Source organism: Ammospiza nelsoni, chromosome Z, assembly GCF_027579445.1.
Source record: "Ammospiza nelsoni isolate bAmmNel1 chromosome Z, bAmmNel1.pri, whole genome shotgun sequence".
Taxonomy (NCBI): Eukaryota; Metazoa; Chordata; class Aves; order Passeriformes; family Passerellidae; genus Ammospiza; species Ammospiza nelsoni.
Window position 1 is genome coordinate 25,066,019 of NC_080669.1, and position 15,024 is coordinate 25,081,042.

At 43.6% G+C, this 15,024-nt stretch overlaps 1 protein-coding gene across 2 annotated transcripts; it reads left to right on the top strand.

Moving 5' to 3' along the window:
- Positions 1-1,724: 1,724 nt before the first annotated feature.
- On the top strand, positions 1,725-14,445 carry FUT10 (fucosyltransferase 10). Of its 2 annotated transcripts, XR_009420417.1 has the most exons (6): positions 1,725-1,861; positions 3,763-3,966; positions 4,638-4,923; positions 10,271-11,106; positions 12,361-12,765; positions 14,197-14,445. XR_009420417.1 is itself a non-coding variant. In XM_059492239.1 (5 exons), exons 2-5 carry the CDS (start codon positions 3,886-3,888, stop codon positions 12,583-12,585), a joined length of 1,428 nt encoding a protein of 475 aa, XP_059348222.1. In that variant the 5' UTR covers positions 1,725-1,861; positions 3,763-3,885; the 3' UTR covers positions 12,586-14,445. The 2 variants fall into 2 exon arrangements, 1 of the variants encoding a protein (XP_059348222.1); XM_059492239.1 differs by having other exon boundaries at positions 12,361-14,445.
- The last annotated feature ends 579 nt before the right edge of the window (positions 14,446-15,024 follow it).

The following is a 15,024-nucleotide window of genomic DNA, read 5'->3' on the forward strand; positions in this document are numbered from 1 at the left end:
GGGAGGAAGAGACAAATAGGACAAGAGCTGGGATTAATCTCTAAACAAAGACTGGCGTATAAGTAAATCTCTATGTCCCAGCATTGTAGTGTCGCTTGTTAGTTTTCATCTTAGGAGGAGATTGGTAGTTCAGAGAGAGCTCAGGGCTCTCTGGTACAGTAAGAGGTGGGTGTTGCTCCAAAGGGGCTACTGGCAAGAATAGCTGTAGTGGAAAGGGAGCAGAGCCAGCATGGCTCGGGTCTCATGGACACTGCTGCAGAGGGCTGGATTCGAGTTGCCTGCTGGGTGCCCTTCTGATTCTCTCAGGAAGGCTGCCAGCATTACACACCCAGAGTAAGGAGATGAGCTGTGTGCATAAAATTTCTACAGCTTTTATCAGTCATGCATTTCAGCTGAGTCGCAGGTGTCCCCTCTGCCTCCTCTGGAATTCTGCTTCCCTCCACTCCCTCAGGTACTCAGCCCCTTGCAACCACCCCTGCCTGCCACGTCTGGGTTAGAAACAGCAGATGCCTCACTTTCAAGTGTTTCTGTATAAGTGCTTATCGAAACAGATAAAACCTCTTGTTCGTTACACAAAAAACCTCAGGAATATAAGATGTGGTCAATCGTTGGTTTAACTTGCCTAGCTTGCACAATGTGCTTGCATAACTTGTTTAGCTTGCACAAGCGCGTGGTAATCATAAGATCTTAGCACACTTTATAGGGGAAGAGCCTACCAAATATAGAATTAGGTCAAAAGACATAGCCGAAGAAGACTACCAAGATCTTCATCCTCGACCACCAGGAGGCAGAAGAAGACCCCCTAGCAACAACGGGCGCAAGCGCAGAGTACTTCAAAGTGACATGTCAGTCCGGAAGCACAAAAGACTTAAAAAGGGGGTCACTGGGGGATAAGGGTGCGGCAGTTGGTGGAGCGGAGACTCCCCTGTCGCCCAGCGCTGAATCTTTTGCTTATGCTGTATGCAATGAATTAATAAATTCAAATTGGAAATCTCACTCCTTTTGAGTCCATTTATAACACTTATGGAGAAGCGTATAGGTATCAGGTATTTCTATGTTAATACAAATGTGTATGTATGCAATATGTGAATGACATATACAAGAACGGGTGGTTCCTAAGTCTGTATCTGGTGGGTAAGTACTGAGCTGACCTTGCAGAACCAGGCTTTTGGGGTAAACATCTGCTGTAAAGAGTAAGAGGTGCACCAAGTGTTTCCCTGCTTCAGGAAGCCCCGAGCGGGCAGAGAGGACCGTTCCCTGGTCGGCAGGCACGGCCCGGCAGGGATGCCCCGCAAGGCTGGAAGCACGGCAGGGTCTCAGCTGCGGGGCGCTGCCGCAGCCCCGCTCCAGAGGGACGAGGGATGCGCCCTGCCCTCGGCGAGCGCGGGCCGGCTCTCCCAGCTCCTCGGGGCTTCCCAGCTCCGTCAGGATAGCGCCAGCACTGTTGTAAAAAAAAAACCAAAAAAAACCACAAAGCCGCAAAGCGCGCTATTATGCAAACAGCTATAGGAATCAGTGTCGGGGCGGATTTATTTTTGGGAACTGGGTGAGGTCTTGCAGTGAGGGTTTGCAGAGGACCAGTCGGGTGGCGTGGAAGTGACGGCGCTCTCATGGCGATCGCTCCTCCGCGTTCCCCGGGCAGGCCCCAGGGGCCCGGGGCAGAGCCGACCCCTTCCCCGCCCCCGCGGCTGGGCGGAGGGAGGCGGCATCTGCACCGCCCCCGCCCCGCGCCCGCCGCCCCTCCGCCCTCCAAGTGGGTGCACTAGCTGAAAGTTAAAAAAAAAGCAGCAAAACACCCCAAACCCCCTCAGACCCGGCCAGAGGGAGACGGTGGCGGTGAGGCGAGAGCGAGTTTCTCGGGGTGAGTACGGCGGCGGGCCCCCGGCCGGAGGATGCCCGAGCCACGGCGGGAGCAGGGCCGGGGCTGCGGGATGCGCAGAGCCTCGGCAACGGAAGGGGCAGCGTTTCGGGGAGCGGGAAAAACCCCGGCTGGGATGCTGAGCCCATAGAATTGCGGGGACACAGAGCTGGAAGGAGAGGCAGGGGCCAGAGCTGGCAGGAAGTTTGGAAGCATTTGCAGAGAGCTGCTGCTCCCGCAGGGCAGCCTGGGGTGGTGATTTATCCTTCTTCCCTCAAGTCCTCAGGGCCGCCGCTCAGCCTGGCAGAGGTGGGAAAGCTTTGCAAGGTCATCCTTGCCAGTGGCGCTGGGACGGGACCGAGCTTTCCTTGCGTGGCCCAGGCCAAGTGCGCGCCGCAGTGCTGGGCAGAAGTATTGCATGTTGGGGACCGCAGATGCAAAAATGAAGTGGCTCAGTGGTACCCTGGGTTAATAGGTGGAGTACACCCATGCTATGGTCAGTTCCCCCTCTAGAACCTGAAAATGTGACAATTACTGCTACTCTTTTAGCACGGCAGGAGTTAGGACAGTGTTCAGTGGATCATCAGAATCTTGCTTTTTGCCATGCACTGGCCTGGTAAGATATGTGGTGTTAAAAATCTTGTCCAGCTCCAGGTGTGCCAACACAGCAGTGGGCAGAATTCATCCCCTTCCCCTCCTGGTGCCGCTTTTTGGCTGTACTGCAGAGGCACAGAAGGTGCAGAGGCTTTATGGAGAATCCTCCTGATCAGAGAAGCACTTAACTGGCAGCCATGCACTTTCACACCCACACAGACCTTCAAAAGCAGCTGGCCTGTGCAGAGCAGAATTGCACAGCAGGGTTTCATGTCAGTTTTTGCTAAAGAGGCCTTTCTGATGTTTGAGGGAAAGGGATGAACTCATGTGCCAGGAAGAGCAGAAAAAGAATATTTTTTATCCTCTAACTGTCAGCACCACCCTGATAGTACAACAGCAGGAAGTAGGTTTGGGACCCATCCCTCTTTGTCAGGGCTTTAGAACTTTGTGATTGGGATTAAGATGGGGGGAAAGCTGGCAGGAAAACGAGCATAAATTTCATTGTCATATCTCTGAATTTTCAGAACACCCCCATTTTCAAACTTTACATCTCTGTGTGAAGTGCTGCAGTCCTATCTTTCTACCATCCTTTATTTTTATTTTTCAAGATGTGGCTGGAATTTTACAACTTCTCCTGCTGCCACGAGTTGGGATTTTTTTGCAGAAACATCCATCATGCAAGAAAACAGTAGCGTTCTCTGAAAGCCAAAAAAAGCACTGGGGAAGGGAAAATTATTTGAAGAGAGGCAGACCAACACAGGTGCAGATTACTCAGAAAGGGGAACTTTTAAAATTTAACTGGATTTGTGTGTGTATCGTGTGGCTACTTTCTCTATGCATTGGACACAGAGCATATTCCATGAGCTTTCTTTATGTTTGTGAAGAGAAGTCACAGAAGACTGAAGTGTAGTAAGTCCAAGGCCAGGTAGTTGTGTGCCTTTCCAGGAGCATTTTCAGAGATTGCTCAGAGAAGGAAAGTCTTTCGTTGCTTCCCTGTTTGTGAGTCTGCTGAAAAGCAGCACAGCTTGACATCTGAAACTCATGAAAGCAGTGGCCCTCGCACTCTACTGAGCCAGTGCCATCAGCATTCCTTACACTGACTACAAGGATGAGAGGATGTCCAGGATGTCTACAGGGAGAGTATGTGCCTGGGCCTTTGTGAGCAAGAGTGCTGTCTTGGGCAGGCTGCTTTCTGGATACCTGGCTGCAAATGTGGCTCTGGCATCCACAGAAGGCTATGGGTAGATATGGAACTAACCACTGAGCTTTGAAGCAGCTGTCTGTGTTGATGCTCTACTCTTTTTCAGCAGTAGTCACCATGAAGAGCAATAAGGATGAAGTGGGAAAGCCCGGCAGCAAAGAGTGAAGACTTTGGATGAGCTGACCTTCCTAATGCCTAGATGTAACTGCTTTGGCAGGCCTGGTAGTGCAGCATGATTAGGATGAGGAGGAAGATACTTTGGGCATCTTGCTTCTGCTTTGCAGCTGCCTTTTTCCTTGTGCTGACACTCCAGGTACAGGGGCAAGGGGGTGGGGTATATTTGAGATTGCTGTCAAAGCAGGAGACAATTCTGTCACATTAGAGAGGCGACAGACATTTTCCATACTAGTCAGTGCTTCACCAGTAGTTACTCTGTTAGCAGCGTTGGCCTTGTGGTGTTAGCTGACTCTGGAAATGACACAACCCAGAGAATACTTTTCTTGTATATATCCTTAGCTCCCGGAGGAGTTTCTCAGCAATGTTGCAACATACCATGCCGTGTTGTCTTGCCTCTATCCAGCATTGCCTCCTCTTTTCACGTGTTTGAACTCCTTAGGCTGGGGGACAAGGCTGTAATGGGTTTTTTAACAGCTAATTTTCAGAAGAAACCTAGCTATTGAAGGGCTGTTTTCTGCCCTATGCATTTTCCAGGGAGAAAACAGAAGTTGTGTTGTTAAGTCACATATGATGTGGCCATGTCTCTGTACAGAAATGTATTTTCTGCCTTCTCCTTACAATTTAAAATGAAAGCTTTTGCTGTTCTGATGTATGACCTCATGTTTGCAGTCGGTGAAATGCATCCCATTTGACTGACAGAAACTTAACATACTGACTTAGTGCTTGATACCTTAATTCTGGATTGCAAGCAGATGTCCTGGCTAATGACAGTGATGTGTTGTGATATGTATGTTTCTTTCCCTGAAGGTTATCACCGAACTGGGCAATTCAGAGAATAAGGTGTCAGTAATCTCCAGTATGCACAGCAGCACATTGAAGCCTGAGGAGAGACATGCTTTTCAGTTTAAGAAGCAGGAACTTTACAGCAGCTTCAAGACAGAGTCTGATGTAAATCACTATCCTGTCCTGCTCTGGTGGTCTCCCCTGACTGGAGAGACAGGGAGATTCAGTCAGTGTGGAGAGGATGTTTGCTTCTTTACTATAAACAAGACCTACCAGCACAATCCGATGACAAGAGCATTTCTGTTCTATGGTAAGAATCTATTTGTTTTTAAAGAAGTAACTTTTACTCCTCCTTAGTTCTTTCCCCATAGGGATTTAGTATTCTAGGTGGCAATGACTTAGAACAGGAAATTTATGCAGCTCATTGGGTTAAACTTTGTTTGATACTGAATACCATTCAAGTGCTCTGTAAAACTACTCTGAAGAGTGACCATGTACATCTGTAGTATGACTGATGCCTTGTCTCATGCTGCTTTCCAATCACATGTACTCCCTGTTCATGGAAGAAAAGATAATTTCATGTCATTGCCAAAGCATTTAAAGACAGTCTGAGATCAAGCCAACTTTTTCCAGTCTTCTGGCTTGTCACCCCTAGCAGACACTCTGCAGGGCCTTTGTTGCACTTGTGCAAGTCTTTTGTCTAAAAATAATGCATTCTCCGGTAACAGTGCAACTTCCCTGCCTCAAGTGCCAAGAAATTACTAGCAGACTCTAAATGGAATGTAGTGAAAGAAACCTATTGATTCCATACAGGGAGCAGCAGTTAGTGCAATCTTCTGAGCCGCTTTGGCTCTGCCAGGGACTTCCCATTACATACACTGTAAAGTGAGTCTACAGAGCATGAAAGATGCATCATTTAAAAGTAGATCTTACTTCATCAACTTTGTTCTTTTCCCCCGTACAGTTGTTTTTGAAAGAAAGCATAAGTTTTAGGTGGAAAAATAAATTCAAATGCTTTTCTCTGACTGGTATGTTCAGATATTTTGTCTGGAAATAAAATAAATCAGGATACTGAATCTCATTTACTCAATCTGAATACAGGTGAACTGGAAATATAGGGAAGAAGGGCCCTAAGCTTTGTTGTTATCAGTGAAACGAAAACTTTTCATCACTGATCTTTTTAGATCTCCAAGTAGGTCAGCTTTATCAGATAATATGGTGGTTAATCATGAAAGCAAAGGAATAACAGCAAAGGAATGAGAAGCTGACCCAATTAAAGACAAAGAAAGCTGGATTGCATGACAGGAAAGCTGTAAAGTCTGGTGGTTTTGGTCTCTAGTAGTAGTTTCATTTGTCTTTTTCAGTATTAGAAGGATTGTTGCTCTTCATTTTTAGCAGGCTTCTGGACATAGTTTACTCTCACATTCTTAAAAGACAATTTATACTGGGCGTAAGACTCTCCCTGTAGATTTTTTTTTTCTTTTTATAGTGATGCTGCCTATAAATTTTGTAAAGGAAAGTGTCAAAATATGCAAAATTGTTACTTATTTTTAAACCACAGTAAATGATCTCACAATGCCAAAACAGAGAGTTTTTCTTTCATTCTCTCTTTCTCTCCCTCTCTCCCCCTGCCATGATGCAGTGAGCTGTGAGTCTACAAAAAGGCAAATTTTACTTTTACAGATTTTCCCTCTAAAGAGCCTGCTGAGTGAAAATTAGGTATCTGAATTTCCATGCTTAGGCTGGATCAGAGCACAGTTTCACCTTCCAAAAAAATGCAATAACTTCCCCAGTACTTGATCAGTTAACTAGTCAAGAGAAGAATGATCTAAAGATTAAGAAAAGCACTGTGCAAAAAATGTTTTCCAGCCCAACTGCTTTGTTAGGAACACCAGCTTTTATGCAGCTTGTCCCGACTCACTGTCCTGGCCTGGGGAGCCCCTCAGTGTAGGTGATAACTTTGTCAAGTGTCGCTGTCTTTTTTTTTGAAATGAAATGTGGCATCTCCTTGCTAGACTTTGTTTCTGCTTTTGGGAGAGATTCCCAGCTCCACCTTTTCGGTGTCACATAATTCATAGAATGTAGTATTTATCATGAGCTGTCAATGTGACTCAGTCAGCATGAGCTGGAACTGTCAGGGCCTCAGGGATGTTGTTCCTAAGAGAGAAGGGATGTCCACCTGTTCTGTGCTGGAGCACTGAGTCCTTGGACTATGACTTCTGAATGGAAGATGTCTTCTAAAATGCATAACCTCTCCTAGCAGCATATATATTTCTCTTCTGCATATCTAAGATTTGCAAATTAATAGTTAGGAAGTGAAATTGCTCATAATTCTAGTCTTGGGGTACTTTTTTCTATTCCATCATGTGCTTCCCTATTTCCTTCGTCTCATGGGGTAGGGGGCATGCTGATGTTATCTTCCCTTTAATCCTTTTTGTCTTCTTGCTGGACTGAGGTTGATTAAATGTTGTATTAAATTCGGTCGTTCTGATGCACTCTGATCTGTACTGTGTCCAGTTTTGGGCCCCTTATTTCACAAAAGACATTGAGGTGCTGGAGCATGCCCAGAGAAGGGCATCAAAGCTGGGGAAGGGTCTGGAGAAGAAGTTCAGTGAGGATGGCTGAGGGAGCTGGGGTTGTTCAGCCTGGAGAAAAGGAGGCACAGGGGTAAACTTATCACTCTTGATAACTCCCTGACGAGAGGCTGTAGCCAGGTGAGGGTTGGCCTCTTCTTCCAGGCAACCAGTGACAGGATGAGAGGACACAGCCTCAAGCTGAACCAAGGAGACGTCCAGGTTGGACATCAGGAGAAATTTTTTCATGGAAGAGGTTGTTAAACATTGAAGTGGATTGCCCAGGGTGATAGTGAAGTCACTATCCCTGGGGTTGTTCAAGAAACAACTGGTCATGGAATTAAGTGCCATGGTCCAGTTGACAGTGTGGTCATTTGTCAAAGGTTGAATTTGATAATCTTGGAGGTCTTTTCCAACATAAATGATTCTGAGATTCTGAGATTTTATAGTGCATTTTTCTTTACATTTCTCTTAGCCTGACTTAACTGTCTCCTAGTTTGGTAAGTTTTATGTGTTGCTTTTTTGTCTTTCTCTCATTCTTGTCTGTGTTTCCATCCCCTTTTCCCTGCAACACTACCTGAAAGAGGGAGCACCTTTGTAAGAGACCGAGCTGCAGTGCTGTGATTTCAATCCACAGCATTTCATTATTGTAGGTATTCACTGTTTCTTCTCTTGGCATCACCTAAAACAAAGTGTTTTCAAAGCCAGACAGACTTTATGAATTTCTACATGAGGATTTGATTAACTTTCAGTTTTCCTCACCTTCTTCTGTCACAAAATAACACATCAAAAACAAGATAACACAATCAAAAACAGAAGAACCAAATAGCATTTTTTCTTGAGTGGCATACCCTTTCATCCTTTTAGTGCAGAGACTTAGGACCTCAGCAGAAGACAGAAGGTCAATGTTTAGTGGCCTTAAACATCCCCACCTGATGTTCCTGAAGGATCTTGCTCTATAGGAGATTTTTATATTACTGACTGCTAGCTTCTGTCTCTGCTGCAGTAATGAAGTCTCATATTAGTTTTATAAGGTTGTCCTTGGAGTCATTTTGGCAGGCTCATATATCTGCCAGGACCACTGGGCATTTTTAAAAATATTCTTCATATCTTCGTTTTTAGATCAGTATTCTGTGTAAGACTTTTGCCGGCACCCCCTTCTTTTTGCCATCAGTGGTTTGAGGTCAGGGGTAGACCTCAAACCACTGTAGAATGGAGAGGGAAAAGTTACAAGTGTGAGTGAGATGGTGTAAGGACCCACCTCTGAAGGATGGTAACTAAGGTTCCTTTTAATAGATTCCTTGGGTGAATTAGAATGAAACCACTCTGGATGACTGGTGTGTATAGATGAGCCAGGTTTATTTCAAAACAATTTAATTGCAGTGGAAAGGAGGTATATGGCTCTTCTGATTCTTTCCTATAAAAGTATAAAAATCTCATGAAGAAAATATGTAAGGAAAAGAAAGAGAAAAAGAGGAGGAAGGGATAAAGGGAAGGAATTAGATAGTGAAGAGGAAAAAGACCACCTCTGATGGATCCAGTGATGATTCTTGATCATTGCAATTTTGATGTCCAAGATAGGAGTGATGGTTGCAGTCTTCATTCATTGAGGGTAGGGGCCTGCAAAACAAAGAGTGTACTGGGTTATATACTTTTAAATTGGCATGGAAACACCTAGATCCCTTCCCAGGGATGGGAATTTTTTGTGTCTGCAAGAGTACAAGGCAGGTGCAGTCTTCTAATGGAGAGTTCCTGGTCAGAGTTGAGGTGCTTTGCGGTTGTTTGTGGTCCATAGCCCCCTGTAGAGATATGGCCACTGTTTGACCCTGCCTCTTGTGACTGTGCATCTCTGTCTTATGGTGAAAGAGGGAAGCTGGCATGGAGAAAGCATTACTCTGCCTCCAGAGAATCTGCTGCTTACTGGCCATCCCCCTTAGTTGGTTTAATCACAACTTGTTTAAGACCTTATATTCCCAATTGTCCCACATGCAGTCATCCATGGAGTTTGCTACACAAAGTTTAGGCTGCCACAGATGGTAATTTATCTGAAGATAAGAATTTGTGATATTTTCTGAACCAGCTCTTCAGTGTTATTTTCAGTTTTTGAACCTGTCTTGCTTGGCAATATTAGCTAAAAGTTTTGTATGTTCAGTGCCTTTTCTTAAGTAGAAAACAGATACGGTTCTAGGACAGTGAGGAAGTATCTTGACAGAAACGGGGCAAGTTTGCATATAATCTGCAGAAAGGCTGGTCGTGAGAGTGTAGGGCAGTAATAATGAAGGGAGAGCAAGCAGTGCATTAATGAACTGGTACTTTCAACTTAGTTTTGTACAGACCAGCCTTTGAGAAAAGTCATCTATGTTTGTCCTAAGGTTTCGACCACACTTTTCCCAATTTCTGCAGTTGACTGTTTTTAGAGTTTAGACATTATTCTTCTTCTATTATTGGCATTACTTTTGAGGATCTGTCTTCTGCCAGAAGCTACTTCTTTATGTATCTGGTAGGCAGTTGTGATACAGCACCTCTTAATTTCCTCTTTGAAAAGTTAATAGTTCCTAAGTCTCTACAGTACGATGTCTTTTAAAAACTCGAAGTAATTATTTTTTTCTTCTTAATCCCGTCCAGGATTTTAGCATCCATTTAGTTGTTTTATTACTAGAACCAAATTGAGTTCTATGGTAACCATTTTCTTCACATTACAGAGGAAATACCATCTGTTCCCCTGTTTAGAGAACCAGAGGATTATTAAACATTTTACTAGTCTCATTTCAGTGCATTAAAATATGGAATTCCTAGTGATCCTTTGAAATGAGAGGCCTTTAAACTAATATGACATGAAAGGAAACCACTTTAATATTAACTACTGATCCCACTTCTCTAGGTTCTTCTGCTATGAAATTCATTTTTATCTGTCATTATGCTCTTGTGCCTTTGCATTAATTGCGTTCTTTGAAATAATTGCCTTATAGTGTCAGAAATGTGATGGTTGTAGCACTGATACTAAATTAAAACTAGACTTTTGTCATTGCAGTTAGTGTCACATGATACATAAGAGCAGGATGAACACTGTTTACTTTTGTCTAGGTACTGACTTCAGTACAGACAGTTTACCTCTTCCTCGTAAAGACTATCATGACTGGGCCCTTTTCCATGAAGAGTCACCAAAAAACAACTACAAACTCTTCCATGAAGCAACCATCACCTTATTCAACCACACTGCGACATTTAGCCGCCACTCTCACCTGCCACTGACCACTCAGTATCTTGAGGGTGTAGAAGTCCTGAAGTCATTGAGGTTCATGATCCCTCTGCAGATGAAAAACAGCCTGAGGAAAAGGCTTGCACCGCTTGTGTACGTGCAGTCTGACTGCAACCCCCCATCTGACCGGGACAGCTACGTGCGTGAGCTGATGTGCCACATTGAAGTAGACTCTTATGGGGAATGTTTGCATAATAGAGACCTTCCTCAGCATCTCAGAAATCCAGCTGCCATGGATGACGGAAACTTTTTAAGAATACTGGCACAGTACAAGTTCATTCTTGCTTTTGAAAATGCTATCTGTGAAGATTACATCACTGAAAAACTCTGGCGGCCACTGAAGTTGGGAGTAGTGCCAGTGTACTTTGGGTCTCCCAGCATTGTAGACTGGCTTCCTAGTAACAAGAGTGCAATCTTGGTATCCAGTTTTTCACACCCTCGGGATCTGGCCCGCTATATCAAAACACTGGATACAAATGATGAAGAATATGAGTCCTATCTGCAATGGAAACTGAAAGGGGACATTTCCAACCCAAGACTGCTTAGAACAATGAAGGAACGCAAGTGGGGAGTGCAGGATATCACCCAGGACAATTACATTGACACCTTTGAGTGTATGGTTTGTAACAGAGTGTGGGAAAACATCAGACGGAAAGAAAAGGTATGTGTGAATTTGTGTTTGTGTCCCAGAGAGGCTTTAAAATGGCATTAGGGTCAGATTTGTCCCAGGAATTTTGGTTACCAGATTTCCAGCTAGCTGACAGCCATGGTATTCCAGTGCCATTGGGTTGTACATCCTCATATAAACAGGTGTTGAGAATGTGTGTTCCTCACAGTGCTGTAGTGCAGTGTGTGAGCACATGACATTGACCACTGAGCTGGTGATCATTTTCAGCTGCAGGCTTAGCTGTTCAGGGAGGAGATTTTTTTCATGTTGCAGAAAGTAGCCTAACAGGTTGACCTTCTTCAGATGATCTGGAACATGTGGAAAGAGGTTGCCCAGAAAGGTTGTGAGATCTCTACCCTTGGAGGTGTTTTAAGACTAAACTCAATTTTGCCCTAGGCAATTTTATATGATTACACCTGTTTAGAAGGGGGAACTGAACTAGAGATCTATGTCTTCTGATCTGTCTTAAGCACTCTATCACTCTCAGTTTCTATATATGTGTGGGCATATTCACATGCCGTTGTCTGTGGGCACGGCACTGTGAAACAGTTTCTAAGCCAGGTTGTGTGTTTGTGAGAAGCCGTACTTTAGCTGATGACCATCTGAGCAATACATTAAATGGTCAGCCAGTAGAGGGGAGATGGAGAAAACTTTTGAAGTTATCAAGGTGAGCTGAAGTGATGAGAATTACAAACTGGCAAGCATTACACTTAACCAGAGTTTTCTGTTTAGGTCCGGTGCAAATCTGGACATATGTTCTCTCTTTGAGTTAGGAATGCAGCCATGGAAAGGTAGCAAATAGATAGATACACATATTCCTTCCCCGTGCTTTTGACGCTTTCTAGTCAGTAAAATTATGAAGACCAGTTTACTCTACTGGCCAGATTCATGGCTTGTTTTTTTTTTTTTTTCCTTAGAAAAAGAATCTCAGTAAGTATGTGCATATTTAAGATGGAACCAGAATATAATGATGAAAATATAACTCCTTGTCTTGTAATTTCATTTTGTGTGGGCTGGTGCTGTTCATTTGCAGCCAAACCTTATCTGAGACTCAGATGCATGACTTGTCAGCATGACTGATCTTGTCCCAGGCACTTATGGGAAGCCTTCCACAGGGACATGGGTAGAGCCTGCAGCAGGAAGAAGAGTGTAACTGACATGATTGGACAGTTTACTAATGGCATAGCACTTTTCTTGTCTGTTTGCCTGGGTCCCTGAATAACCCCTTTTATTTGTCTTCATTGCCAGGGATGGCTGCCCCAGAGGTGGGAGGCTCAGGTTAATCATCTTAGCTGCCCCAAACCAGAGGCATTCTGGTTCTCATCATCAAACCCTGGCTGGATTTCTCTCCAAAAGATGTGGATACCAAGCTTCGAGCAATCCAAGAAAGAAGCCTGGGCACTGAGGCACCTGGTGGAAAGGAACAAGAATTTTACAGCTGAAGAATTTTGGATGCTTGTATTCAAAGAATAAACACAACAGACCTGTAAAACAGAGTGAGCACCTCAGAGGAGTTCTGTGGAATTTTCTTTTGCAGGTGACCTTATCATTTAGGATTAGTAGCCATGGGAAGTAGACCTGTGAGAGTGAATTTAGTATGTTCAGTGCTCAAGGGGCACTGAGAAATGCTAAACAGTCGAATCATTCTGCCAGGTAATATATGCACATATATATGTATATGTTTATATTTAGAATGATTCATATTAATTGTCATTTGTTCCACTGTTTGGGCATTAAGGTCCTGGTTGTCAGGATTCTCAAAGCCCAGATTTAAGCACACAGCTAATTACCCTGAAGCAGATGGCTCTCCCTTCATCTTTAGATACATACCTGCCTAGTCTCAAGGCCCCTTTTTCCCCGGTCCACGACCCTCTTTTGCTGTATTGATAGTCACAAGGTGCAGAGCAGCGGACACCATTGCAGAGGTACAGCTTCTGTGCTGCTTTGGAGGTAGACTAAAAACTTGGGACTGTGTCCCTGGCTAGCTGTTTATTATCAAATTTCCTGGCATCAGCAGATTTAAGCAGGGACTTGGCGGGCTTTGTGTCCTGACACTGAGTGCCAGTGTAACGTACATTAATGGTTGGCACGAGGAAGCACCATCTGTTAGTGTCCGGCGACAGATTGAATGAAAACGTGCTGGCTCAGATTTACCCACCATCTTTTGCTAAAAATAAGCAGAGCACACGAGTATCTCTACAACCCAGAAATAGGGTTGGCTTAGATCTGACTTATCTTCTTGCCTTTCTGATGATGTATTTGTATTCTGAAGGAAGTATTTGTATTGTGTATAAACAGGAAATTATACAATTAAGAGGGTAGGGATAATACAGAATCCAAGGGTAGGGATAATACAGAGTCCATTGGTACTGAAGTCTTCAGTAGGTCCAAGGAGAAAAAGGCAGCCTTCCTGTTTTAACACACAAAACCTCAAATTACTTAATCTGATGAGGAATAAAATTTGGTGGTCTTAATCATCACTTGCCAAAAGACACACCTTTGCCTGGTATTTAGACTGTTGCAGTTTTCCTTCCAAGTTCTTTCAACTTCAGTCTGTGGAGGAGTCAATTTTCAGAGGATCTGCAAAATGGCAGTAACTGTGTGAAGCCATTCAGATGAGTGACACTCATTCATACACATGCTCGCATATGATGATGCAGGCAAATGGAATTACTAATCCAGGGTTCTTTGCGTTGCTGGAAAGGCAGATTTTCACCTGTGTGAAATTTCCATGGAATTGTTCATTGCACCAGGCTATTTTAAAATTTCTGTCAAACGCACTTCTGTTTTATGAAGGGGTAGCCAAATAGTGCCAATGGAGAAGGGTGTGAATAGCATTTACACCAAGAAATTCAGCAGTGAAATTTACTTACCTTGGAAAAGTTTCCTCACTAGAAATTTCCTCAACAAATAGCTGGTGAATTTTTAATTACTTTTAAATCTGTTAAAGGAAAGATGAGTTTTGTGGCCATGAACAATAGAGTATTGGTCATTAGTATCAGGTATTGTTTCTATGAGAATGTATTTTGTTTTGATGAAGCAAAATATTCCCACTGAAATTTTTCACCACTAATGTTTTCCTAGTGTGACACACAGCATCTGTTGGACATCTTAAACACTTTCCCCAGTGGTCTGCAGTGCAAATGATGACCTCCACGAATAAAGTTCTTCAGGAAAGTGACATTAACTAAAGTGACTTACAGGGTTTCCTAGATCAGGGCTGAAAACTGGACATAAACACCAAAACATTTGGAAAGGGAACTGCTGAATGCCTATCTGTTGCCATGAATGTCTGTTTCACCTCTAGGATGATAAAAAAACATGAAAGACTGCTTCTTGTTGTTACTGTTTTTTTGGTTGCTTTGCTTTGCTTTGTTTTGTTTTGTTTTGTTTTGTTTTGTTTTGTTTTGTTTTGTGATGTTCTGCTGTCTCCTTGGTAAAATCTCTCAAGCCATGTTGTTTAAAGACCTCAGGAACTGCACAACTGGATTTTTTCTGTGTTTTCATGGTGGAATCTGTCGGATTCTGACCATCTTAAGCAGTCTGGATAATATAGATATTACCCAAAGATATAAGACATATTTATCTCAATTTTTAGTGTTTTGTTGTCCTTCATTTAGGAGTGTGAGGGAAAGAAGGATTGTGACCCACATTCTGATAGTTCAAGTGGTCAACAGTCTGTGTTTCAGAAGAGGTAACATGTTCATCCACTGCTGTACACAGTGGAAAGATGAGTCTCCAGAGCAGTTGCCTAGAAGTGTACTGTGGTTTAATTGTTAGTCCTCTCACAGTGCATTCTTTTTACAGGATAAACTCTTGAGTCCCACAAGCTAGTTCAGAGCAATCTCCGTTTGGCCTCTTCATTTTTTAATTACCTTTTAGGATCTTTTTTCTTGTGCTGGATGGAGGGTT